This window comes from Gasterosteus aculeatus, chromosome 2, assembly GCF_964276395.1.
Source record: "Gasterosteus aculeatus chromosome 2, fGasAcu3.hap1.1, whole genome shotgun sequence".
Lineage (NCBI taxonomy): Eukaryota > Metazoa > Chordata > Actinopteri > Perciformes > Gasterosteidae > Gasterosteus > Gasterosteus aculeatus.
The window spans coordinates 19,334,134-19,357,517 of record NC_135689.1 but is presented as its reverse complement, the minus strand read 5'-3'; the positions used below and the strand labels follow the sequence as shown (position 1 = coordinate 19,357,517).

Here is a 23,384-nt window from a genome sequence, read left to right as displayed (position 1 = left end):
TTAGAGAGCACATCAAAATAACACATTCCCGACAATGTCAGTAAGCGTGTTACGGAAAAAAACAAAGCAATAAAGATGTCTCCAATTTCTAGGATGGAAAGCTAAAACTATGAGAAACGTAAAAAGTATTGCAAAAAGATTTCTCATGAAAGAATATTTTGTTATGGTGTAAGTAAGGAATCCGTTTCCGGTCTGCGTCGTGAGACACAGACCGTGAGACAACAGACACTGTTGTCAAAATAAAGCCAAATAGATGGTTTAATTCAAATCAAAAAATGTTAAACAAAGCATAAATCAACCCAGTGCAGTTAGACTATGAATGATAAACAAAAGTATTCAATCAAATAGAGCCTCCACGTGGCCAAACCCCACGGTCTGGCGTCTAGCAGCCTGATTTAACCCCACAGAGACATGATATTTTCAAACATTTAAAACTATTTTTCTTGACAAAAACAGGTATGTAATACAAGTATGTAATTAAAATAACTTGTAGTTATTGTCAGTCGCATTGGGTAAAAGTGTCAGAAAAATGAAAAATGTAAATGTAAGAAAGAAAACTAACTAAACTAATAAACAACCAATATTCGTCCTCTGAAGTTGCTAAAATGTATAGTTTTGAGGACTGCCACTCTCACTAAATAAGCTGCATCCCAAGATCAACTTGGAAAGTCAGTTTGCCTTGGATTTCATCTTTAAAGCAGCTTATTTCACATTCTTCCTGTGCATAGCCCCTAACCACAAAGTCATTGATTATGCATGTTATTCAGTCAGTGTAGCTCCTCTCTTTCTGTTACTCCTAAATCAGTTATCCGTTTGTAGTTCTTTCTCCAGGGCCCCTCCTGAACCAATTATAAGCTTCTTCTCACAAATATAAGCTAAACTATATTCTCATTATAATATCTTGAAATGTGATGCAATTATCCACCACCAACACAACACTAATGAAACCATTTAAGCTCCCTATGGAGTTTCCTTGTAAACAAACACATCTTCAATAAGTGTTTTGAAGTTTCCTTTATGACCTTCCTCAATAAATATTTGTTTTTTATTATATATTTGGAATTCTGCATTGTGTATGTCAGGGTTTACATTTGCCTGTTGAAACTCCCAAGGCACCAAATAAGATGCAGAATACATCCCTTGAGATGCACCAGGCTTTCAACTAACTCTAATGTAAACACATCTGCGTCATTATTAGGCACGGAGAGCAACAGAATGAGTATAAAAAGCAACAATGTCTGCACTTTTACTTGGGGGACTGGCGTCCATGTCTATCAGTGATTGTTACTGATGTCATTGTTGCTGCATATTAAGTTAACCATGTGCAATGTTAACAAATTTAGAGGTGAATGGAGTAGAGAGAGCAAAATGTAAAACCATGGGTTAAAATGAAATGTCGCTTTGGATAAAGGCGTCAACTAAATTACATTTAATGTTACCGTGTGTAACTACATATCGTTACCTTGCCTTAATCCTCAGTTGATTATAAGTGTGTCATTAAGTGTGTCATAAGTGTGTCATTGAAAGAGTGTGACTTCAATTCAAAAGACAACGCAATTTTACAAGCTTTCAAGATGGAAGCTGCATCAAGAAGAATTATTTCCATGATCCAGAGCTTGTCCCCTATTGGTAAGTGATAAGGTTTACTATATTATAGGCAAGGCCAGGGGGGCACTGAACGGTCTGTCCGACGGTGGGGTGTGTGGCGTGCAATTTCAAGCGGGCGCTGCTGTCTGGAGTAATGCCGTGGTCGAAAAGGTCCAACTTTTCAATCCAAGTCATGGTGATCCCAGTCTAACGCATGCACTCACTCACAGTGAGCAGTGCAACCCCCAGTGGGGTTTACCAGGTGTATCTTGAGTCTGACCCCGCTCACCACCAGATGGTGATCAGTTGACCACTCTGCCCCTCTCTTTACCCGAGTGTCCAAAACGGGCCGCCTCAGATCAGACGATACAATTACGGACAAGGGCAGGCTTCAGCGGGTCATCCGCTCTGCAGAGAGGGTGATCGGCTGAGGGTGATCGGCTGCAATCTGCCGTCCCTGGGAGGTAGGTTTAGGTGTGTCACTGGAGGCGGAGATTTTAATGCACCAGGTGGAGGGGATCTGGCGATCAGGGGGGTTGGAGGCACTCACTCACAGGACAGTGAAGAGCGAGCAGTGTGAGAAAGCGAGATTGAAGAGCTTGGAAGGAGGAGACTGCTGGAATAAAGCTTGCAAAGACTGAAGAAGGAGCCGGTGAGCTTTTGAGTGGCTGACTACTTATGGCATCAAATGCAAGATCAAATGTCCATATATTGTGTGTTTTAAAAAGTATTCAAGCTAAAAGTAATTGGATAAAAATTGATTTGTGTGTATTCAGCGGAGTTAAAATCTGCTAAAGTTTAAAGGTTAAAATCATCATTAAATAGTGTTTTAAAAATGTATTTAATTTAGTATTGGGATACTTTAAATTTGGGTTGTCTTTCTACTTATTTTGAGGTTAATTTCCAGTAGATTATAAATTAAGTATGTGATGTTGGGTATGTGAATTGATTATGGTTTCATGGGTTATATTTCTTTGACCTTACATTCATGTTTGTATTTCAAGGTTTTTCAGCTGGTTTGACCTGGACAATTTTAAAAATAAAAAGCAAGAAAGCAAAGAAGTCCGAATCTTGGTCATTGAGTGGAATCCAGTCTACACTTCTTAGCAAGCTGCCCTTTCAAATGGGGAGCTGCAGTTTGAACCTCACAAAAGTGAGACACTTGACATCCATTGTCGCGCATATGCGCATTGAAGTCTACCAGTAGGATTATGGAGTCCCCTGCTGGAGGCCCATGTAGGACTCCAGTCAGGGTCTCCAAAAAGGCTGAATACTCAGAGCTATTGTTTGGTGCATATGCGCAGACAACAGTCAGTTTTCCCCCCCACAACCCAAAGCCGTAAAGAGGCGACCCTCTTGTGCCAGCTAAATGACATGTAATGTTATTACGCGAGCGTAACACAACTTTAATCATGTGTTACATCCGTGCCCCCGATGTATATACCAATACCATTTTACAAATCACATATCATTTTCTCAACATTAAAACCCACGGTTTTGCAACATTAACCATTCATTACAACGTTAGACAACACCGTGTCACAATTTTTAAACTGTTTGAGTTAAGGTTGTGTCAAACAGATTTGCAACATTTGTTGCTACTGGTTCACAATGTTTACCATGTGTTGTATTAACCACCCGTCTATCACAGAGTTAACTATATGTACCAATGTTAACCTCCACCGATCCACAATCAATCGTTTTTGTTACATAGAAAAATAAACGTATAAAGCCACCTCTTTCATAGTACAAACCCTGTGTTACAACATAAATATAACATTAACATAAGTTAAGGCTGTGTTAATACATTGTTTACCACAATTTCCCAACGTCAGCCATATCTTATATTGTATTGTTATTTTCAAATGAACAAACCTTTAATAACAAGATTCAATACAAACGGCTGCCCCTGCATTATTGTAGCAACTAATATAGATGCAATTGTGGTAAACTAGCTTCTGTTTCTTCCCTTTGGTCCGTTTGGTATCACAAATTCCAAAGGTTGTGATACCTATTGTGTAGCTACAGATAAAAACTGATTTAATGATGGAAATTGACCACTACAGGGTTCCATTCAGAAAACACAGACATTTTTCTGTATTGACTATGGCATTCGGAATCGTCTCAACCGATCTGACTATATGTGTATATGTGTTGCGTAGCATATTTGATTCGCGCCACTGTAAGCGTCAATATTGTCTTTGTCCGTGAAGAATTCACAACACTCTTTATACAGTATATAGACACTATATACTTATATATAACGATTTTTTAGATCCTTTATACATCCTGAGTAATGATTTTTGAATGAGAAACGCAAATGGTCTCAATGTAAGACTGAGGAACACTTTAAGGGTAAGAATTACCCTAACCATTAAATCTCAATGTATTTGTGTCTTTTTCATGGCCACTAATCCTATAAAAGCAACAGCGATTTCTTTTATTCAGTGCTGATCTCCCCTGTCACAACTAATATAAAGTGCGTTCATCACGATTCATTTATGTGAAATGTGTTCATCATGACATGTTGTTGGACAACAGAACAAGTATGGCATTTATTTGCAGAATTTAGGAAACCATGCTGACCAGCTGTCATTACCATACTGCCAAGCTAATGACAAAGTTGTTAATTCGCCGTTATGACACCGTAAAACAAAATCCAGACAAATAAAAATCCATGGTGGGAGCTGGGATTGGCTGTCATTGGATTTTTCTAATAACAGAGAATTAAAAATTCTCCTTCAATTAAGGCAAAGAAAAAAGCACAACATACTAATTGAGCTGCAAGCGTGTGTTTAAGCTTGTAAAACCCTTTGTATTTTGATTTGATACTTTCATTCGCACAATGAAAATAGAAACATTTATTTCAAATAATTGTATTAGAAAAATAGTACATAAAATCAATCCAATAGCCAAATGTATGAGTCTTAGCAAATCTGTCTCCCACCCTTCCTAATGATCTTATAAAAAAAATTAAAAAAAACATTCTCCACATTCTTTGTTGTCGCAACAAGTGGGGTTTCTCACAGATTGGTGTTGTCTGTATCCATAACTGTTGGAGAACCACATTGTTGTGTTATTTGCCAAGATGCTAAAAGCTGGCAACCATGAAACTATAGCTGCGTTTATTTGTTCATACTCAAACAGAGCCAATTGCAAACACATCTTTGGTTTGCAAGATAAAGTAACAGCGAATCCTTGCCAGTTGGAAGAGACACGGTTGTAAATCTCTGAGCTGAGTCGTCTGCTGTGTTATGGACTTTATTTTTTAAATTATTTTTGGACATTGGAACTGACAAAAAAATAGTTTCCGATTGCATCAATACATTCCACACATCAAACACCAAACTACTAATTCCTACCGAGACTGAACTTCAACAGGTGCAAGAGAAACCTATATTTTAATCACATTTAGAGGATGGGCAAGATTATATATCATATATTTGCCTTCCAGTCTAATAGTTTTACGTTCCCTACAGAAAGGCAGCAGTAGCAGCGGAAGATGAGTTTTATTATTATGCCTGTCCTAGAACAATCCAAATGAGACCTGAATCATACCAGATGCTAGGTGGCGCTTCTGTGGGTCCCAGACCGCACAGGACCGAGAATGATGACACTAGTTTCTCTTTGTGTCTGTGCAAGTGACAGAGACGGACTTAGAGAGGAATAGAGAGATATTTAACATGACTTTTACTCTGAAATTTTATGTCATGTATACTCCACGGCAGTCACAAAATGAACCCCAGTGAGTCTTTTACCGTATGATCTGGCAAACCTAATGATATGAAAGGTTTTAAAGTTTGCTCAGCTCAGCCAAGTCAATAACCTTGAGAACTCCACATGATTATGTCATGAATGACAAAACAGCCACTTGCACCATGCAACAGAAAGCGTACCCGCAGGGAATGAACCCTTTGTTCAGAAATCTCTGCTTGGCCGTCACAGCTTTTGTGGCCATGTGTAATGATCAGTACAGCACTTATGAATGGGGGACCTGTTGGTGAAAGTTCTGCCCATATTAAAGTGCTTTACATAAAAATGTACATCCAATATCAATTCAAATTGTGTCCTTGATTGGCAACAGGGCCCAAAATAGCCAGCCAAGGGATATGACAACATTTCAATAGTGCACATTATCATCGCCCAACCAGTTATTTCTTAGATACAACTAAATGTGCTCCTTTAGTCAAGTCATGGAGATGACAAAAGAACATTTGGCTTAAGGAGACACTGATCATTTGTTTTTATATTGCAACAGGATGAGCTTTCCTCCAGCTCAGTTGCACAACACTGGCCTGCAATCTGCCACGGTTCTGCTACATCTCGCAGAGCAGAAAGTCTCAAATTTTGAGTGCAGCGGAAAACATTTTTGGGCATATAAATGTGTGTGCTGGTCGTATTTGTTCATCAGTCATAGGGCGGAAGGCATCGCAGCAGATGCTCCCAGTGACACACCCAGCAGATGCTGCCAGTGACACACCCTGCCCACCGACACTACTAAATGCCTGACAGCGATCTAGAGGTCATTTCCTGACATAGGCCGGTCACTGTCATAAGCCAACAACACCATAGTCCCTCATCAATCTAAATCTGGGCGACAGGCAGCATGCAGGATCACCCTTGCTTTGTTTTTTTTGTCAAATGATAGGATTGGCTGCGCTGCTAAATCTCTGGCAGTGAGGGGTCCAAACGGACCAGGCCCATCGAAGCACAGCCTCGGCTCTGACAATGTAATGATGGATAGGGGATGGTCTTTACTGTACCCTGGAGTAGCACGTCAGGAGGGAGAAACAGGCAATCATCCAAGCTTTGTACAATGAGGATAGGACACTGTTGACGGCAACTGAGGGGGTTATCGGGCGGTGGAAGAAGCAGTTTGAGGAAATCCTATATCTAACTACTACGCTCTCTTTGTTGGAGGTAGGATCATTGTTATTGTCATCATTGATCAATTTTCCTGGTGGAAGACACTGGGGCAGTCAAACAACTCCGCAGTGGCAAAGCAAAGCTGGAAAGGAGCATTCGGCTCATAGTCAAACCACGGATTGAAGAGGAATAACGTGGATTTCATACAAGTCGTGAGACAACGGACCAGCTCTTTACGCTTACAAGGAACATAAAGGGGGTCTGGGAGTATGCTCATTTGGTCTGCATGCGTTTTATTGACTTTGAGAAGGCATATGACTGGGTTTCCCAAGAAATACTGTTGGATGTGTTGGAGGTTGGAGGTGGAGGGATGTAGCAGCCTTCTACTCCCTGGCCTCTTGTGATGCCACAGCATGTACAGTACCAGTCAAAGGTTTGAACACATTTTCTCATTCAATGAAAAGGTTTTTGACAGGTACTGTATATGTCTTGATATATATATATATATATATATATATATATATATATATATATATATATATATATATATATTTAAATGTTTTCATGTTTATGTCCAGTTTTAGATAATTCATGTCCATAAATACCTTTGCTGTGTGGTCTGATGGGCACGAATATAAAGCATCCCGCAGAGCTCCACATTTACTTTTTTCAAAAGTGTGTATTTTGGGTCATTGTTATACTTCTACCGCCTCGTCTAATAGCCCCCTATGGTTTCCACGGCAACGTGCAGGTAAATGGAAAGGAGTGCTCAGATCGCCACGCAGCATGATGCCTATCTCTAAAACTGTTGACCTATAAAAGCATACACCCACCAACACGAGGAGGCTGCCAGAGCCGTATGTGTTTTTGACTCCTTATGTGTGTGTGAAGTCTATGTGTTTGAAGACACCAAGAGCATAAAATCAATAAACTAAGTTTTTATATATATAAAAATAGATACACACCAGACCCGTGTTGTCTTTGTCCGTGCATTTGTGTGTGTGTGTGTGTGTATGTCACAGTTTGCTCCTCAAGTGCACAGTCTTCTAAAGGACATACTGAGTTTGGGAAGTAAACACAAATCAGTCTTCTTCTGTCTATCGCACAAACTCCCTTTTCCCAACTTGATTGCTCCATACATATTATTTTTGCCTTTTCTGCTGAATTACGGTCTAGTTCTTTGTCTGCATCCTCCCTCTCTTCTTTTGTCTGCTGTTGTCACTCACCCTTTGCACACCACAAACTGCTCTGCTTGTGGTGGGGACAGGAGGGGAAGGGGGGGGGGGGGGGGGCTGAATCAGGTATTTTTATGACAAAGACACAAGGCCTGTATCGAGGGATCATTAGGAACAGTTGTCAGTATTGTTTGGTCTTTTTTCTTCACCTAAAACATTGTCTTTTGAAGGAATTGAGGCCACCAGGTATTTAAATCATGGTTATTTTTGTGTGGAGGATATCATTTGAGACAACATTAGAAAAGAAGGAAAAAAAGGAATGTGTTTGTTATGCTTCAGTTTGATATTTTTTAATTTCAGCACAGTAAAACACTTAAAAAGACCACCAGTGTGTTAAATATGTAAGTGTCACTTTTATATTGTTACTGATATCATTTTAAATCTGCACCACTCAGTATTTCTACATGAATGATCAAATGAACGCTTGCGATATTGAAAGCGTCCCTGCTGGAGACTAACCCTTTCACCTTGTTTGGAGCTGCTAGCAGCAGCTGTTTTTTGTAGAAAAGCTGTGATGACCACGGTGCACGCTATCCGCACAGAACTAAATTGCACTGAGTTAGCTGAAAAGCAACAGCTGAGCAAAGGCTAGTAAGCTACATTTTTAAAATGGCAATGGTCTAGCAATAACATCTGCAAAGTATTTCATGCAAACCATCCTCTAGAACAGCAGACTGGGGGCAAAGACAGAGAATGTGAAAGTGCTTAGTTTAGAAGAGAATACAGGCCTCCTTGTCATTGCACTTAAGCTCCATTGTCCACAATTAATCATTGAGTTATTATAGCAGCCTTCAAACAAAGTTCTTATTGTAACCTGTTGCTTTTCTCATTTCCCTCCTCAAGATGAAGTTCATTAATGGATACAGTGCAGATATGATTAATCGACTGGAGCTTTTGGCAGGTTTGTGATAAGTTTGAGTAATTGTCCCAAGTTCATTCAGTGATGAAAAAAGGTAGTGGGTTTATCTATGTTGCCAACATCTGTTTGTTTGGCTGAGTTTAAAATGAAAGAAGTCAAACTTCAGCTTGCAGCTTGTTGTTATGTTGTGATGGTGGATTCTGCAGCCAAAGCAGTTGAGAACCACTGCTCTATAATTATTAATAATTAATTTGCACATAATCCCATGTAAATGATCTGCCAAATGCACTTTGAGAACCTTATTGATATAAAGTCCCTCCTTTGGACAGAAGGGAGATCAGGATGGACTTAGATCAGCTTCTATTTGCTGCGGCAAAAAAGCTACTATCTGAACAGAAACAACAATCAATCACATTGTGGTTCTTTTTATTTTTGCGGACACACATGCAGGAGTGCAAAAGCTACAGCTTCATGCATTACTGTAGAGGAACAACCTCCCTGCAGCCTGTCTGGTGAGCTCCACAATGCGCTCTTTGCTTTAAACAGGTTCAGAGAACAGAGACTTCTCTGACCTCTCATCTCTCTGCATCCCAGCATTCGTCTCACTCCTCACAATACAATGTGTTGTCCAACACTCCAGAGATTCATCAAAAAATCAGGGTTTGTGCGCCTAATCAATCCAGTCCCCCCTTTTATAAGGTAAAATAAAAAAGTGCCTTCTTGCATCCACACGTAACCAAGCAGATAATGTGAGCAGATTTAGTGACAGTTGTCACACTGTTGCGTTGTTTTCTAACGCAGCCATCAATGAATAGAATGATAGAATAAAAAGGGGGGCTGATATCATTCTCATTTTGCACGTCACACAAATTGATGTTCATAATTTTTTCTTTATTACAATTCAGCAAACTGCAAATTAAAAAAGAGCAGGAATTTTTTAATTAATACAAGAGACAGGGTGCTGTTGGGGGACTTACGAGAGGGTCTTCTCCAACCGCCCTCCCGTGGAGCCGATGATTTCTCCGAGTGTACAAAAGGTCTGGCCCAGAAAGTCCTTGGGTGTGGGTAGGATGAAAGATATTACAGAGATAATTATTTGTATGACAGAAAATACAACTTAAATAACTTAACGGACAGTTTAGGGTTGCTGAAATCATTCCTTTTGTACAAAATTGTCCTCGAAAGAAAACGTTTCTGATTTTTCCCTGGCTTCGTATCTATACAGTGCAAATCAATGATGTTCAATCTACGTACGTGTTGCAGTCGCCCCGGAGCGCCCTACTCATTTGAGGGTTAGGAATTCTTAAATGAGCCATGGGAAATACAATGGGAATCTTTGAAAACATTGTGCACAATTTTCAGGTTTGTGTCTATCACTCCCAATAATAAACTGCATAGAAGTGGATATATTAATTGGGACATCACCCATTGGTGTGTGAGCTACAGTTTTGAAGGTTCGTATTTGGCGATTTAACCTTTGCCATCTTGGCTTTTTTGCAACTGATGAACTGACACTAGAAATGCAGGATACGGCTCTGGTAGTGGCATCGACCTGTCAATCGAAGTATGCATGCCCAGAAGCATACCCTGCATTGTGGTCTATTTGACTCTAAATGAACATCATGCTGTACTTAAGACTTGAAACTAGAGATTGAGACCATCAACTCATTTTTAGAAAGGGTTGCTAGGGGAATAAACCAGTGTGTTGACCAGTGTGTTGAGCTTCTTACACGTTCCAATTTATATCAGGAGCTCTTAAGCTTTCCTTCGACATATTAATTTATGAGTTGTTAGCTTGGGAGATCCAGCTCATTAAAATACATGCGCATTTAAGCTAATCACTCTACACATTGCTGGGCCTGGTGTAATCTGGATAAACTGAAGATGAAATCATTGAGGATGTCACTGTAAATATCAAAGTTACATTAAAGTGTAATTTCATCTTACTTCAGTGTCACTTTAAATTACATTTAAAATATAGGGTTTAATTCTGCCCCTTATTTGAGCGTGCATTAACCCAACTAGGTCAAGCACCGGAAGTATATAAAGGCTTTCTTATTCAGGTCGCTTGTTGACTGATTTCACTAAACAATAGAGTTTAGAAGACAACCGAGAATGAAACCCAATACTCTTATAATAATAATATTAAAAGGAGATAAATGAAGGATAGGCCGTTATAATACAGGGACTCATGCACAACTTACCTTCTGCTCCTCCACATGAGGGGTTTTGTTGACATGGGAAAAAAAAAACATATGCTGGATTTACATCATAGAATTATCATCAGCCGCCGACCTCAATCACAGCAAATTAGCTTTAGCAGTGTGAGTAATGCCGAATACAATGCGATACATTTGGAGGGCCTACAGTTCAGCGCTGAGCCCTTTCAGTTGTTGCTTACATGTTTGGATATGTTGCAGCTTCTGGAGTCCACATTGTACCTGTAGGCAACAAATAGAGCAATAAGACTGGAACTAGTGACACTGCATTACATTATAGTTTACTACATTGGTATTATTCTTGAAAATACCTGAACCGTTCCCTTGCTTTTTTTATACAATACACATCTCTCATACCTATTTTTACCTTGCTAATCCAAGTATCTATTACCTGAATTTGGGTGATCAGTATATTATTCACTCAGTTTAAAGGGCAGGCTAATATCATTTTTGTCTCTGTATGGCATTATTACTTTTCCCAGGAGTTCTCCGTCCCAGCCTGCTGTGCTGTGACTGGATAATAATAGCTGGTAATATTGACGGATTATCAGGCAATAGCGATGTGTTTTCCTATGCGCTTGTCTGTATGTACAATACCAGTCAACGGTTTGGACACATTTTCTCATTCAATTCCATGAGAAACTTATCTGGTACTGTATTTATTTACAATGTGAGGATTAAAATGAGTTAAAGGCTAATAATTTCCTTACCTAGCTAGCTTGCTCGCTCTACCGTGCAATCACACTACATCTACTGAAAATGTGCTCCTCATGGTGTTACAGTGCTTTCCTACACTGTTGAAGTGTGTGGCTAAAGCATACATTTGTTTTACTTATATCGCTGTGCTAGTTACATAGATATTTGTTAATTTAACTGGTATATCCTTTCAGCCAGTAATCTCCTAGGCAGGCCACCTGGCAAATTTTAGGGAGAAAAAAGACACTCGTTCTGGCAAAGAGCCCTAGGGTCAAACAAGAAAAAGTATTTTTTTTCTTCCTGCGATGGCTAATTCATGACATCTCCTGTTTGGGCTCTGTGTGGCCTGTCACGTAATAGGCCACTTACCATAAAAGATCCAGGAATCAAAGAAAATACGAAAGAATCTTGAATTCTCCTGTAGTATCTGGGTTCTTTCACAAAGACCATTCATTGAAAATAGGAAATGATCCTGCAAAGCAGGTTTAAATGATGTACACAACAGCATAATGGTGCCATCACAAACAATGCTCCTGTTCCATTTACATATTTAACGTCTTTAAAAGCTTCTGCCGCACAGACCCTAGTGAGCCATTAAAACACTGATTACAGCTACCGACGCATAAATAACTGACTGTTATTGTTATTTATTATGCTTAACGGGTATAGAGACGCTTATTTAATCAGAAGGGAAATCAAGACACTTTGGTAAGAGACCTTTTTTCTTTTTACCTTGTTTCATGATTGGACCAACCAGAATTTTATCTAATTTGTCATTAGACTGTTCACTTATCCTCATTGCGAAAAATTAGCTACCTGCATAGGGAGATATTATGTAAATGTAATCAAAGGCCTTTTTTGCTGGTGACTATGAATTCATAGAACAGAAGAAATATTTCTGAATTAAAAACAAAATGAGTCGAGATTCAGACTGAAGGAAATACCGTCAAAGATACTTACACATCAAACCGTAGATTTTGTTTCTCTTCAAAGAAGAAATCCAGGACGAACTTCCTAACAAAATCCGGATTCCGAGTGTTATCGATTACCTCTGTTCTGCCAAACTACAAAAGTAGAGCGATCATTAGTGGTAATAACGGTGTTGATTGATGATTCAGCATGAATAAAATGATGACAATGACAAGACAATGATGTAAATAAAATGAATAAAATTCAACAGCAATCCCTCGTACCAACCGACAATTTGGGGATTTAAAATTGATGAATATGAATGAATCTGCATCTTTTGCAAGAATACAACCACACTTTGTCAAACTGTGCTTCATTGCACTAGGCGTTCACTTCCTTGTCCCCAAAGGAATCTCTCTCGGTGGACTGACAGTCTCTCCTTCCTGTCTCAGCCTTGTCAGCACCGTGTAATGACCTATGAACGTGGCACTGTCTCAATAGCTCGACTCATCTTTGCACCTAATCCAGGCCATCAACCACACACGCGAAGGGAGCGTAGTGGACCGCCGAGACAATCAGGAGTATCAAAAATCTCATCATATTTCATCTTAGTGTTTCAGTTTTTGGGGCTGGGGACCTTTGGTTTATAATCCCACTCAGATTGGTTAATACATTTTAGGACCTATGTCAAAAGTTAGAGAATTACTTTGTAAATGTGGCATGAAATGATTTTCATTGTTTGAGAGTAAGCAGAGCATATAGAAAAGCAATCATTGGTTTCAGTAAAGGCCATGTCTATTAAACGGGTTCGCTAATCCAATGTAACACACTGTGTATTTCAACTGACTCAAGTGATTGTGTGTGGTTTTGTAAACAACTCTTTCATTGTATTTAGGTTGATAAAATGGTGTTTAGACAGACCACAGTACAATAGTTAAAAATATGTATAACGGTGGTATAACGAGGTGTGTCGTACATCTTATTTATGAATTTTACAGTTTAATGTACTGACACCGTATAACATCAAGGATTTATTCTACAAAAATTGGATAGCAAGATGCAAAAAGAAAGAAAAAGTTAATGCCGTTATTCCCCTATGGGCCAGTATCACTCCACGATGAAGGATGGACCAGCTGGAGACATCATGTCGGGATAGAGCGATTTGATAATACAAATACTATTTCAACCAAATTATTTGTTTGTTTTAGTCCAAAACCACAATTTTTTGAAGGGATCCAATTTCATTTAGAAATGACATCACGCTATGATGCTGAAATAAAGCAACATTCAAGCATAATTATCTGCTCACTACATGCTCGGCTGACGATGTTTGCTCAAAGCCCCGTCACGTGGAATGAAAAAGGTGTGAGTACTATTGGTGGGAAAGGCTAAGCGGTGGCAAAGCCTACACCGCCATATCCGTGTTGACTTTGAATTTTTAAATGGGTAAATACAGCAACTAAAAATGGAATGTCATAAGTAAAGAAGATGAGAGGGCACACGGAAATGATTGGAAGACATAATTTTAACAAGGAAAAAGGGAAGAAATTCAAAGAAGCAGTATTGAATTGAAGGTCACCTTCAGGATCTATTAAATACGGAGGAGGAGATGGTGTATATTTGATGAGAACAAAAAAGGAAAAAACTCTTAATGATATGAATTCCGTTTGTCAAGCATCAGAAACAGAATTAATGAAGATTAATGATTAATGATGAAGAGGTTCCTTTTTATTTATGTATTCCTTAATCATTACTAATAATTCATTGGTTTGAGTTGGGATATTACATTTTCTTCAGACAGTTATTACACTTCTGTGGGTAAGCAAAGCAGCAGACACTTGCCATTTTCTACAACAAAGTTCTTGAGAGTTTCCAGTGAGTTGTCTCTACACTTAGGCTTAATAACTCCCCCCACTACTTTCTACTCTGACTGAAAGTAGCTTATATCTTGCAAAATGTTGATTTGATTAGTATTCCTAAAAGACAAAAGATATACATGGCAGGGGGGTAGACATATATATTGGTTGCCAGATGTTAGTGAACTTACCTCTCTCCATTCTTTGGTTCCAACGGCCTGCAAATACAACACGACCACTGAAAAGAAGAAGGGGAAGTGTGAGAAAAAGTGAAGAAGATGAAGCATATGGCCTCATGTTTTGTACATTTTAGCACACGACAGAGTCTTGGGGAAGAAAATCAATAAGACCCGCTGCATCTATTTTCATAGATGATAGAATGAGAAAGAAAAGGATCTTAATTATTTACTCTATAATGAATACTGTCACCCTAAATACAGTAGAGTTGAACTTTTAGAATAATAAAAAACATATACAAAATATATGCGCTCATTCTCACTTACAATACCCGCATAACAATGCAAGAGTAATCAATCTCTCCGTTTCCTGCAGGTATTTTGTCACCACCTTCAGCCGGGACTTTCCCCGGCCGGCCACAGGTATAATTAAATAGAGGAAACTGGCTGTGTATAAGTCATTATTCCAAGAATAGCCTGGCTCTCTCATTGCTAACTGTCGTCCGAAGACAAATGAAGGAATCCGTTGTTTCAGCTCTTGTTGACTGGTTAGTAGAGGAGGTCCTCAGGTGACTTCATCATGAAAGGCAACAACACGAGAGAACTCTACATTCCTTGTTTTTCTAGCGTTATTCAACTATGCTGACTCTTAACACTAAGGACAACCTAAACTTAAGCACAGCGCTGTCACGTCATGAAAAAGGTTTACTTTCCAACACTTGTTTTACAGACTTATCCTGTCAATGGTGGTGTCTGATCACCACCCTACTTACATGGTTCACTCTTAAGGGCAGTCACAAATAACACATTTTGGAGGACCTTTTGAGTAGCATAGTTCTGCGGCTGATGTTATTACAAAAACGTTTTTTTACAGACATCAATGGTCAAGATTAATTCTATCCACTGCAGTGAACCCTAATGTCAATGTCCCCTGACATTTTATCTTGCTAAATGCATGCAATGGGTCAAAACTCTCAAATATCCAATGATACCAGATGAAATGGCACTACATTTTGATAAAGATATTCTAGTTCCCCAGAAAATGAACTTGAAAGACTCAGACCGATCAACATTTTGCTTGCTTGCTTACAACAATACCTATACCTAAATAATGGCATACCAAAAAGCCTCAACTGAAGCCTTCTGAAATAACAAACATAACAAATAAATAAATAGACAGGTGTACATTTACACAGGATAACATTGGAATCAGGGTTCCCAACCTTTTTTTATTTGAAGATCTTTTAAATCATCTACATGCACAGCAATGATGGCAAAATGAACAACAAAACAAAAACCTTCAGATGTACACTTAACTTTGTCATTAATCAAGGTTGTATACTGTAATCTGTGTGCTACATGCACAAGAAATTTTCAGAGCATTAGCCGCTCTCTGCAAAGCTACGGGTATCTGTGTGTCCATCTTCCGGATAAAAGCCTCCAAAATTGAACAAAAATGTCAGCTGACAAGAGTACACAAGATTAAAAACACAGTAGAGCGCTAAAACAACACCCTAGGCCAATGACTTTCTTCGGTGTCCACCATCATTGTTTGTCCATCCGCTACAAAAACGGCTATGTGTTCACCCGGCTTTCCATCGCTGCTGCTGCTGCTCAAGACATTTGTGGGTGTTGGGCTTGGTGGTTCGTGAAACAAAACATTGGAAACTTTAAGCTGTACTCTGTAAATTCGTAATGTTTACAGATCACAGGGTTTGATATGGTTAGTTGCATATTAAATGCTAGTTTGTTTACAATGTTAAATTAGAGATTTTTTAATAGCTCTAATAGTAATAGTCAGGGACAGGGTCCAGCATCGGTGAGCGGGTCAGAAACAGCATTGATTTAATGGCGCATGTACCAAGCTGAAGACAATAATATTGTTTGTACACCAACGTTAGCTTATTCAGACATCTGGATAAGATCACTGTGACATGACGAAAAAGAGCAATATTTTCCTGTAATAACCAATGTCTTCCATCACTTACCTGAAACAGACTGTTAGTTGGGGTTACTGGTTGGAAAAGGCGTTGGTCAGTCGAGATGGACTTAATATCACACGGTCGTGACATATATATGTTTCTACATATATATAAATCCCCCATCATTCAATAACTCAAGCATGAATAAGAACCATATCTCAAACAACCATGTAATATCCTAAAGAACCATATGAAAAACATGTAGGACCATCTAATAGATAAAATGGTTCTTAAGAAGGTGATGGTTCTTCGTAGAACCACACTGCCTTCTAAAGAACCATTTAAGAACTATTTTTTTCTGTTTAAATGCCTCGGACTTCAGATGAATGTCATCTGATTCAACAAGGGGCTGCTCAATCTTTCCTCAGATTTCACCAGGAGACTTTGGAGGTAATTAGGGACTGGTGGCCTTCATTGAGGCCATATGCCTCGGGTCCTGCCTTCATTCTCCTCCACCACTGACTCCTATGAAATCATAATTGACATCGCTTGTTGTGGAACTTGTCACACAATGTGTATACAATAGAGGGTGAATTGTTATACAAAAAAGGCTGTGAATGAAATTCTGCCATACCTGCTGTTTAATTATTTTGAAAATTGTGGCAGTCTAAAAGCAGTCTAAATAATATAGTTGTATGAATAAGTATGTATAAGAATATTGTCTTCAAAAGTGAGTCATTGTAAAACCACAGCAGAACAGGGAAAAAACTCATACAACCACACCTGCTGCACTATAACTAATAATATACTATAACTCCTACCTTTTAGTGAGTCACAAACCTGAAGCAGATGCAACAAAATGAAATGTGCCGGCAGTATCATGGAGGGAAGGAAATCTAACAAACAAGACTTGGCAATGGGAGGAAAATTATAATCCTCATTGATTTCTATAAACATTTAATTGCATTCCATCTAAATTTCTCCAATACCCATTTCTAACGGAGTGACGCATGTGGATGGAAACTGCCAGCACTCCACTGGCAAATGATGTTACATAAGAGAAGTGGGATGTTTCATATGGGACCCTGATGGAGGTTTATATAGTGGTTGGATAGAAATACAAGTGGTGCGTAGCTCCAGGAGCTGCTCACTGAACACATGGAGCGGCTGAAAGATCGCCTCAGTATTCTTTTTTCGTACTTTGCGGTGTAACGTCAGTGATATTTTTTTCAAGTAATTTTGAACTGAAATAGAATCAGTGTGATATAATATGAGCCGGAAATTATGCTTTTTGAAGAGCAAAGAGGAGAATTCAGCGAGAGGAAAACAAAAGAAGTACATCTATGGGGGGTGCGAACAGGAAAGGAAACATCTCATGAATTCCATTATTTTAATCTTACTGATTAAAGAATGAATCAGATGACTTTGTCTCTGACCGAATGACTTTTCGCCAGCCCATAATCTCAATCGTTCTGTTCAAATTGAGAGAACTTTTACTGGCAGCACAGACATTTTCCGTCTCAGGACATCAGCATGTGTGAAGTTAGACATGCCTAAAATATGTTAGAACCTTGCCCGGGCCTGGACTAAATACGATGGAGTGAGTAAATCCAGCTGACTAACGGTGAGTCTGAGCATTGTGTATGAAAGGGGCTTTGCTTCAAAAATGAAAACATCTACCATTTAAAAGATTGACATCTACTCTGAAACACTGACTGAATGTTGCTACAGTTGATACAATTGGTACACAGCCGTAATGAGCACTTTCCAAAAAAGTTTTAATCCTCAGTGAGCTGTCACGGTTTGGGTTTGTTTCCGGTTTTATTTTGTAGTCATGCCTCTGGTGTTCCTGGGTTAACTTCACTTCCTGCCTTGTCCTGTCATCCCCCGTGATTGTCTGCCGTGTCCCAGATTGTTTCCACCTGTGTCCAATCACCTGCACCTCCCCAGTGTATTTAAGCCCTGTGTGTTCTCTATCACTTGTCGCGTCATTGAATGTATGAACCCTGAATGTCTTACCTGTTCCTGGTCTGCGATTTTTCCCCTCTGGTGTTTTAGGGTTTGCGTTCTGCCTACCCCGTGCCCTCACTTTCCTCTTTCACCCCCCTGTCCCCTAACCACATTCTTACCCTAGTAACCTCTGCCTGTCCGACCACCTGCCCTCTTGACCCCATTCCATCCAACGTGATCTCCAAAACCTGTTCGTAAAAATGTATACGAAAATCTTGAACATAAAAATTCGTAACAATACATACGAACTGCGGGGGTTAACCATGCCCCTTGAGTGAACAACATTTTTTGAGGGGGTTAGGGTTAGTATTTGATTCTTACTAGTTAACATTGATTTCTCGTTAAAAATGCAATCATAACACGTTTATTTTACATCGTTAGACTTCACAAAGTGTGTTTACGGGGTGCAGGTCCCCATTCACTTTGAATAGGGTGACGTCATCAGTTGCCAGTCCGTATTTATTTCGTATGTATCACTACGAATTTGTATTTTCAAGATTTTTGTATACATTTTTACGAACAGGTTTTGGAGATCAGGCTGTTCCATCACATCTTCTACAATCTATCGCACCTGACCTTCTTCCTTTCCTCACTTGTCTCATCAACAATGCTCTGTTATCTGGCGGTTTTCCCAGTTCTCTGAAGGAGTTAACCCTCTCCTGAAGAAACCTACCCTCAACCCTTCTGAAGAAAACAACTACAGACCGGTCTCTCTTCTTCCCATTTTGTCCAAAACTCTTGAACGTGCAATCTCTGACCAACTCTCCTCCTATCTCCACCATAACGACCTCCTTGACCTCCACCAGTCAGGCTTCAAGGCAGGCCATTCCACGGAGACTGCTCTCCTTGCTGTCTCAGAGCAACTCCACACCGCTAGAGCCGCCTCTCTCCTCTGTCCTCATCCTTCCCAAAAGCTTTCAAAACTGCAGTTATACAACCTCTCCTAAAAAAGCGGAGCCTAGATGCCTCTATTATCAACAACTACAGACCAATTTCAAATCTACCTTTTATAAGTAAAATAATTGAGAAAGTTGTCCTACAACAACTTACTCACTTCCTGGCTTCAACTGGCTGCCACAACAATTTCCAGTCAGGATTTCGACCTCTTCATAGCACCGAGACGGCCCTTATTAAAGTTGCAAATGACATCCGTCTTAACACAGACACTGGCAAAACTTCAATATTAATGCTATTAGACCTCAGTGCTGCATTTGATGCTGTCGACCACTCAATACTTCTGGACAGGTTGGAAAACTGGGCAGGGCTCTCAGGCACAGTCTTAAGCTGGTTCAGGTCATATCTACAAGACAAGAACTATTTTGTTTCCATTGGTGACTTCGTATCAGAAACAACCGACGTAACGTGTGGAGTCCCCCAAGGTTCGATCTTAGGGCCGACTTTATTCAACATCTACATGCTCCCACTAGGACAAATCATGCAAAAAAATAAAAATAAAATTGACCACCATTGCTACGCTGATGACACCCAAATCTATGTAGCGCTATCACCAAACGACTATCGCCCCATAGATCTTCTGTGCCAGTGCATTGAGCAAATCAAAGACTGGATGTGTCAACATTTCCTACAATTAAATGAAGACAAAACTGAGATCATTGTATTTGGTGCTAAAAAAGAAAGGTTTAAAGTAACCCAACACCTTCACTCTCTGTCCCTGAAAACATCAAATAAAGCCAGAAATCTGGGGGTTATTATGGATTCAGATTTACACTTGGAGAGTCACATCAAATCAGTAAAAAAATCGGTCTACTACCACCTCAAAAATGTAGCACGACTTAGAGGGCTCATGTCAGCTCAAGACTTAGAAACACTTGTACATGCCTTTATAACTAGTAGGCTATACTATTGTAATGGTCTACTTGCAGGTCTTCCAAAAAAAACTGTCAGGCAGCTCCAGCTTGTTCAGAACGCTGCTGCTAGATTTCTAACAAAGACCAAAAAATGTGAGCACATTACACCAATTCTTAAATCCTTACATTGGCTCCCAGTATGTCAGAGAATTAATTTCAACATCCTACTGCTCACATATAAATCACTACATGGTTTTGGGCCAAAGTATATCACTAATATGCTTCCACTACATAAGCCTTCAAGATCACTAAGATCTTCTGACACCAATCTGTTAGTGATTCCCAGAGTAAATACAAATCATGGGAAAGCATCATTTAGTTACTACGCAACAAACAGCTGGAATAAACTTCCAGAAGATTTAAGACTTGCCCCAACTCTGACCACGTTTAAAACAAGACTGAAAACTTTCATGTTCAGCTTTGCCTTCTGCTAAATTTTACCTACATTGCACTTTTAACCTCTGCCTTTAATTAAACAATTTAAATAAGATTTTAATTTATTATTTTATTTGCTGTTTTTAATTGTCTTTTAATTCCTGCATTTTATTTCACTTTATTGTATGAAATGTTATGATGTCAAGCACTTTGAGTCTGCCTTGTGTATGAAAAGCGCTATACAAATAAAATTGCCTTGCCTTGCCTTGCCTTCTGGACCTCTCTGCTGCATTTGACACAGTCAACCACCAGATGCTTATTTCCTCCCTTCGGGAACTTGGTGTCTCAGGCTCTGCTCTCTCCCTTCTCTCGTCCTACCTCGACGGCCGTACCTACCAGGTAACCTGGCGAGGATCTGTGTCGGAACCTTGTCCTCTTACTACGGGAGTTTTTGAGGGTTCCGTCCTGGGTCCCCTCCTCTTCTCGCTCTACACCAACTCTCTCGTCGCTGTCATTCGCTCGCATGGCTTCTCCTACCACAGCTATGCCGATGACACACAACTAATTCTCTCCTTCCCTCCCTCGGACACCCAGGTGGCGTTACAGATCTCTGCCTGTCTGACTGACATCTCTCAGTGGATGTCCGCCCACCATCTGAAAATCAACCCCGACAAGACTGAACTACTTCTCTTTCCAGGAAAAGACTCCCCCTTCCCAGGACTTGACTGTCAACTTTGGCAACTCGTGTTGGGCATGTTAACGCCCACTTTAACCGCTCGGAACCTCTGCGTCATAATCGACAGCCAACTCTCCCTGACTCCCAACATTACTGCGACAACACGATCCTGTAGATACACTCTACTACAACATCAGGAGAATATGTCCTCTTCTCATTCAGAAGGCTGCCCAGGTACTGATTCAGGCTGTTGTCATCTCAACTGGACTACTGCAACTTGCTCCTGGCAGGTCTCCCTGCTACCGCCATTCGACCTCTGCAGCTCATCCAGAATGCAGCAGCTCGACTGGTCTTTAACCTTCCGAAATTCTCCCACACTACTCCACTACTCCGCTCTCTTCACTGGCTACCGGTGGCTGCCCGCATCCATTCAAAACATTGGCGCTCACCTACCATAATGTGAATGGATCGGGTCCAGCTTACATCCAGGACATGGTGAAACCCTACATCCCGACCCGCACTTTCCGTTCTGCATCTGCAAAAATGCTTGTCCCTCCCTCACTGAGAGCAAAACACTCGACTACATCACGACTCTTTGCTGTCCTTGCTTCGAAATAATGGAACGAGCTCTCTTAAGACACCAGGACCCCAGAGAGCCTTCACATCTTCCGCCACAAACTAAAGACACACCTCTTCAGACTCTACCTCGACTTTACTTTACAATTTAAGTGCTACAATTTGTTAGTCTTTACTAAAAAATTGTAGCACTTAAATTGTACTTACTCAACGCTACTCATCTATAGCAAATTGTAAATTGGCTTATTTGAGGAAATTGCACTTTCTTGTTTCTTGTTCTTCTGAGTTTGTACCCTATGGTTGAATGCACTTATTGTAAGTCGCTTTGGATAAAAGCGTCAGCTAAATGACATGTAATGTAATGTTCCTGACATCAGCAAAGTATCAGTGTAAAAATCACCGATCGATTATTACACCAAGTGGTGGCGTCGATACTATAGTGTTTAGTTGGGAACTTTAGGTGTGTAATGAGCAAACCCTTTTTGCATTATGCGTTCTATCTTTCCTCCTTTTATCTTTGTTTTGTTCTCAATTGAGGGAAATATCTGTCAAAAAAATTTAGGGACATATTTGTCCAAAAAAGACTTTACGAGTCTGAAGTTGGTGTCAAAAGTCATGGTTGAGTTATTTTCAAGTACATGGAATTCGACAGTAACAAACTATATTATCTTTTGTCATTTCTAATAATTTGCATGTATCATGTCTGTAATCTGTGAAGATAAAATATCATTACAAATCTTACAATTCTTTCTGGCTGCGTTTACCTGTCACTTTCACATACACTTTCAACGCAGTTGTGTAGAGTATGGTTATGGTTGCCCGTGCACAATTTTTTACTTTTTATTCTATATTCCCCTAGCCCATAGTGATGTATTGTATAATGTAGAGTTAAATTGTAAATTTGTAAATTGAACATGCCACTTTTCTTTCACTATTTTATTTGTCTTGTTGTCCCATTGTCTCATTATCTTAATGTCCAATGTTATGCAACAACCGCCATGTAAAATTCCTTGTATGTCCAAAATATTTTGGCAATAAATGTTTTGGATCCCTGATTCGTGATGTAAGACCACGTTGCCTAAGTAGGTGAGAACGGTGAGACTCGGTGAAGCCAAACTAAAACAAATTAGCCTCATGGGGATAGAAATCCAGCAGCAGAGTTAGTTGTAAATCTTTTGGGGTTTTGTAACAAAGAGGGACCTCTTTCACATAACACAGTAAAATCATGCCATTGTTTATAAAAAGTCAGATTTATCGCAGTATCAAAAACCTTGTTTCCTTTAGAAATCCCCTAGCAACGTTGTTAAGCAGGAGAGACAAAGAACAAGATCACAGACTAGTAGGCAAAGGACAAAAAGGTGAGAGAAAATAATTGAGAACAAGAACCCATTTCAGGCCTGAACACTGCATGCCTGGAATTCATGGTCTTCTGTGAGGCATATTCGATTAACTAACTGTCAAGGTAAAAGTAAAAACCCTTGCAATGTCACCCAACAGAAAGAAATAAAGAAGAAAGAAAGAACTTTTTTGCTCGCACGAGTATGTCATCTTTTT

General features: G+C 39.7%; 1 protein-coding gene across 2 annotated transcripts in view; it reads right to left on the bottom strand.

The window, feature by feature from the left end:
- The window catches only part of LOC120829594 (copine-9), a 56,289-nt gene that overhangs the window by 26,671 nt on the left and 6,234 nt on the right, over positions 1 to 23,384 (bottom strand). The window contains exons 3-6 of one of the 2 annotated variants that reach the window (XM_040193856.2): positions 14,419 to 14,465; positions 12,423 to 12,526; positions 10,949 to 10,988; positions 9,525 to 9,604 (exon numbers count right to left, since the gene is read on the bottom strand). In XM_040193856.2, coding sequence (XP_040049790.1) covers positions 9,525 to 9,604; positions 10,949 to 10,988; positions 12,423 to 12,526; positions 14,419 to 14,465 — 271 coding nt within the window. The remainder of the gene's footprint in view (positions 1 to 9,524; positions 9,605 to 10,948; positions 10,989 to 12,422; positions 12,527 to 14,418; positions 14,466 to 23,384) is intronic. The other variant, XM_078094322.1, reaches the window with a different exon arrangement.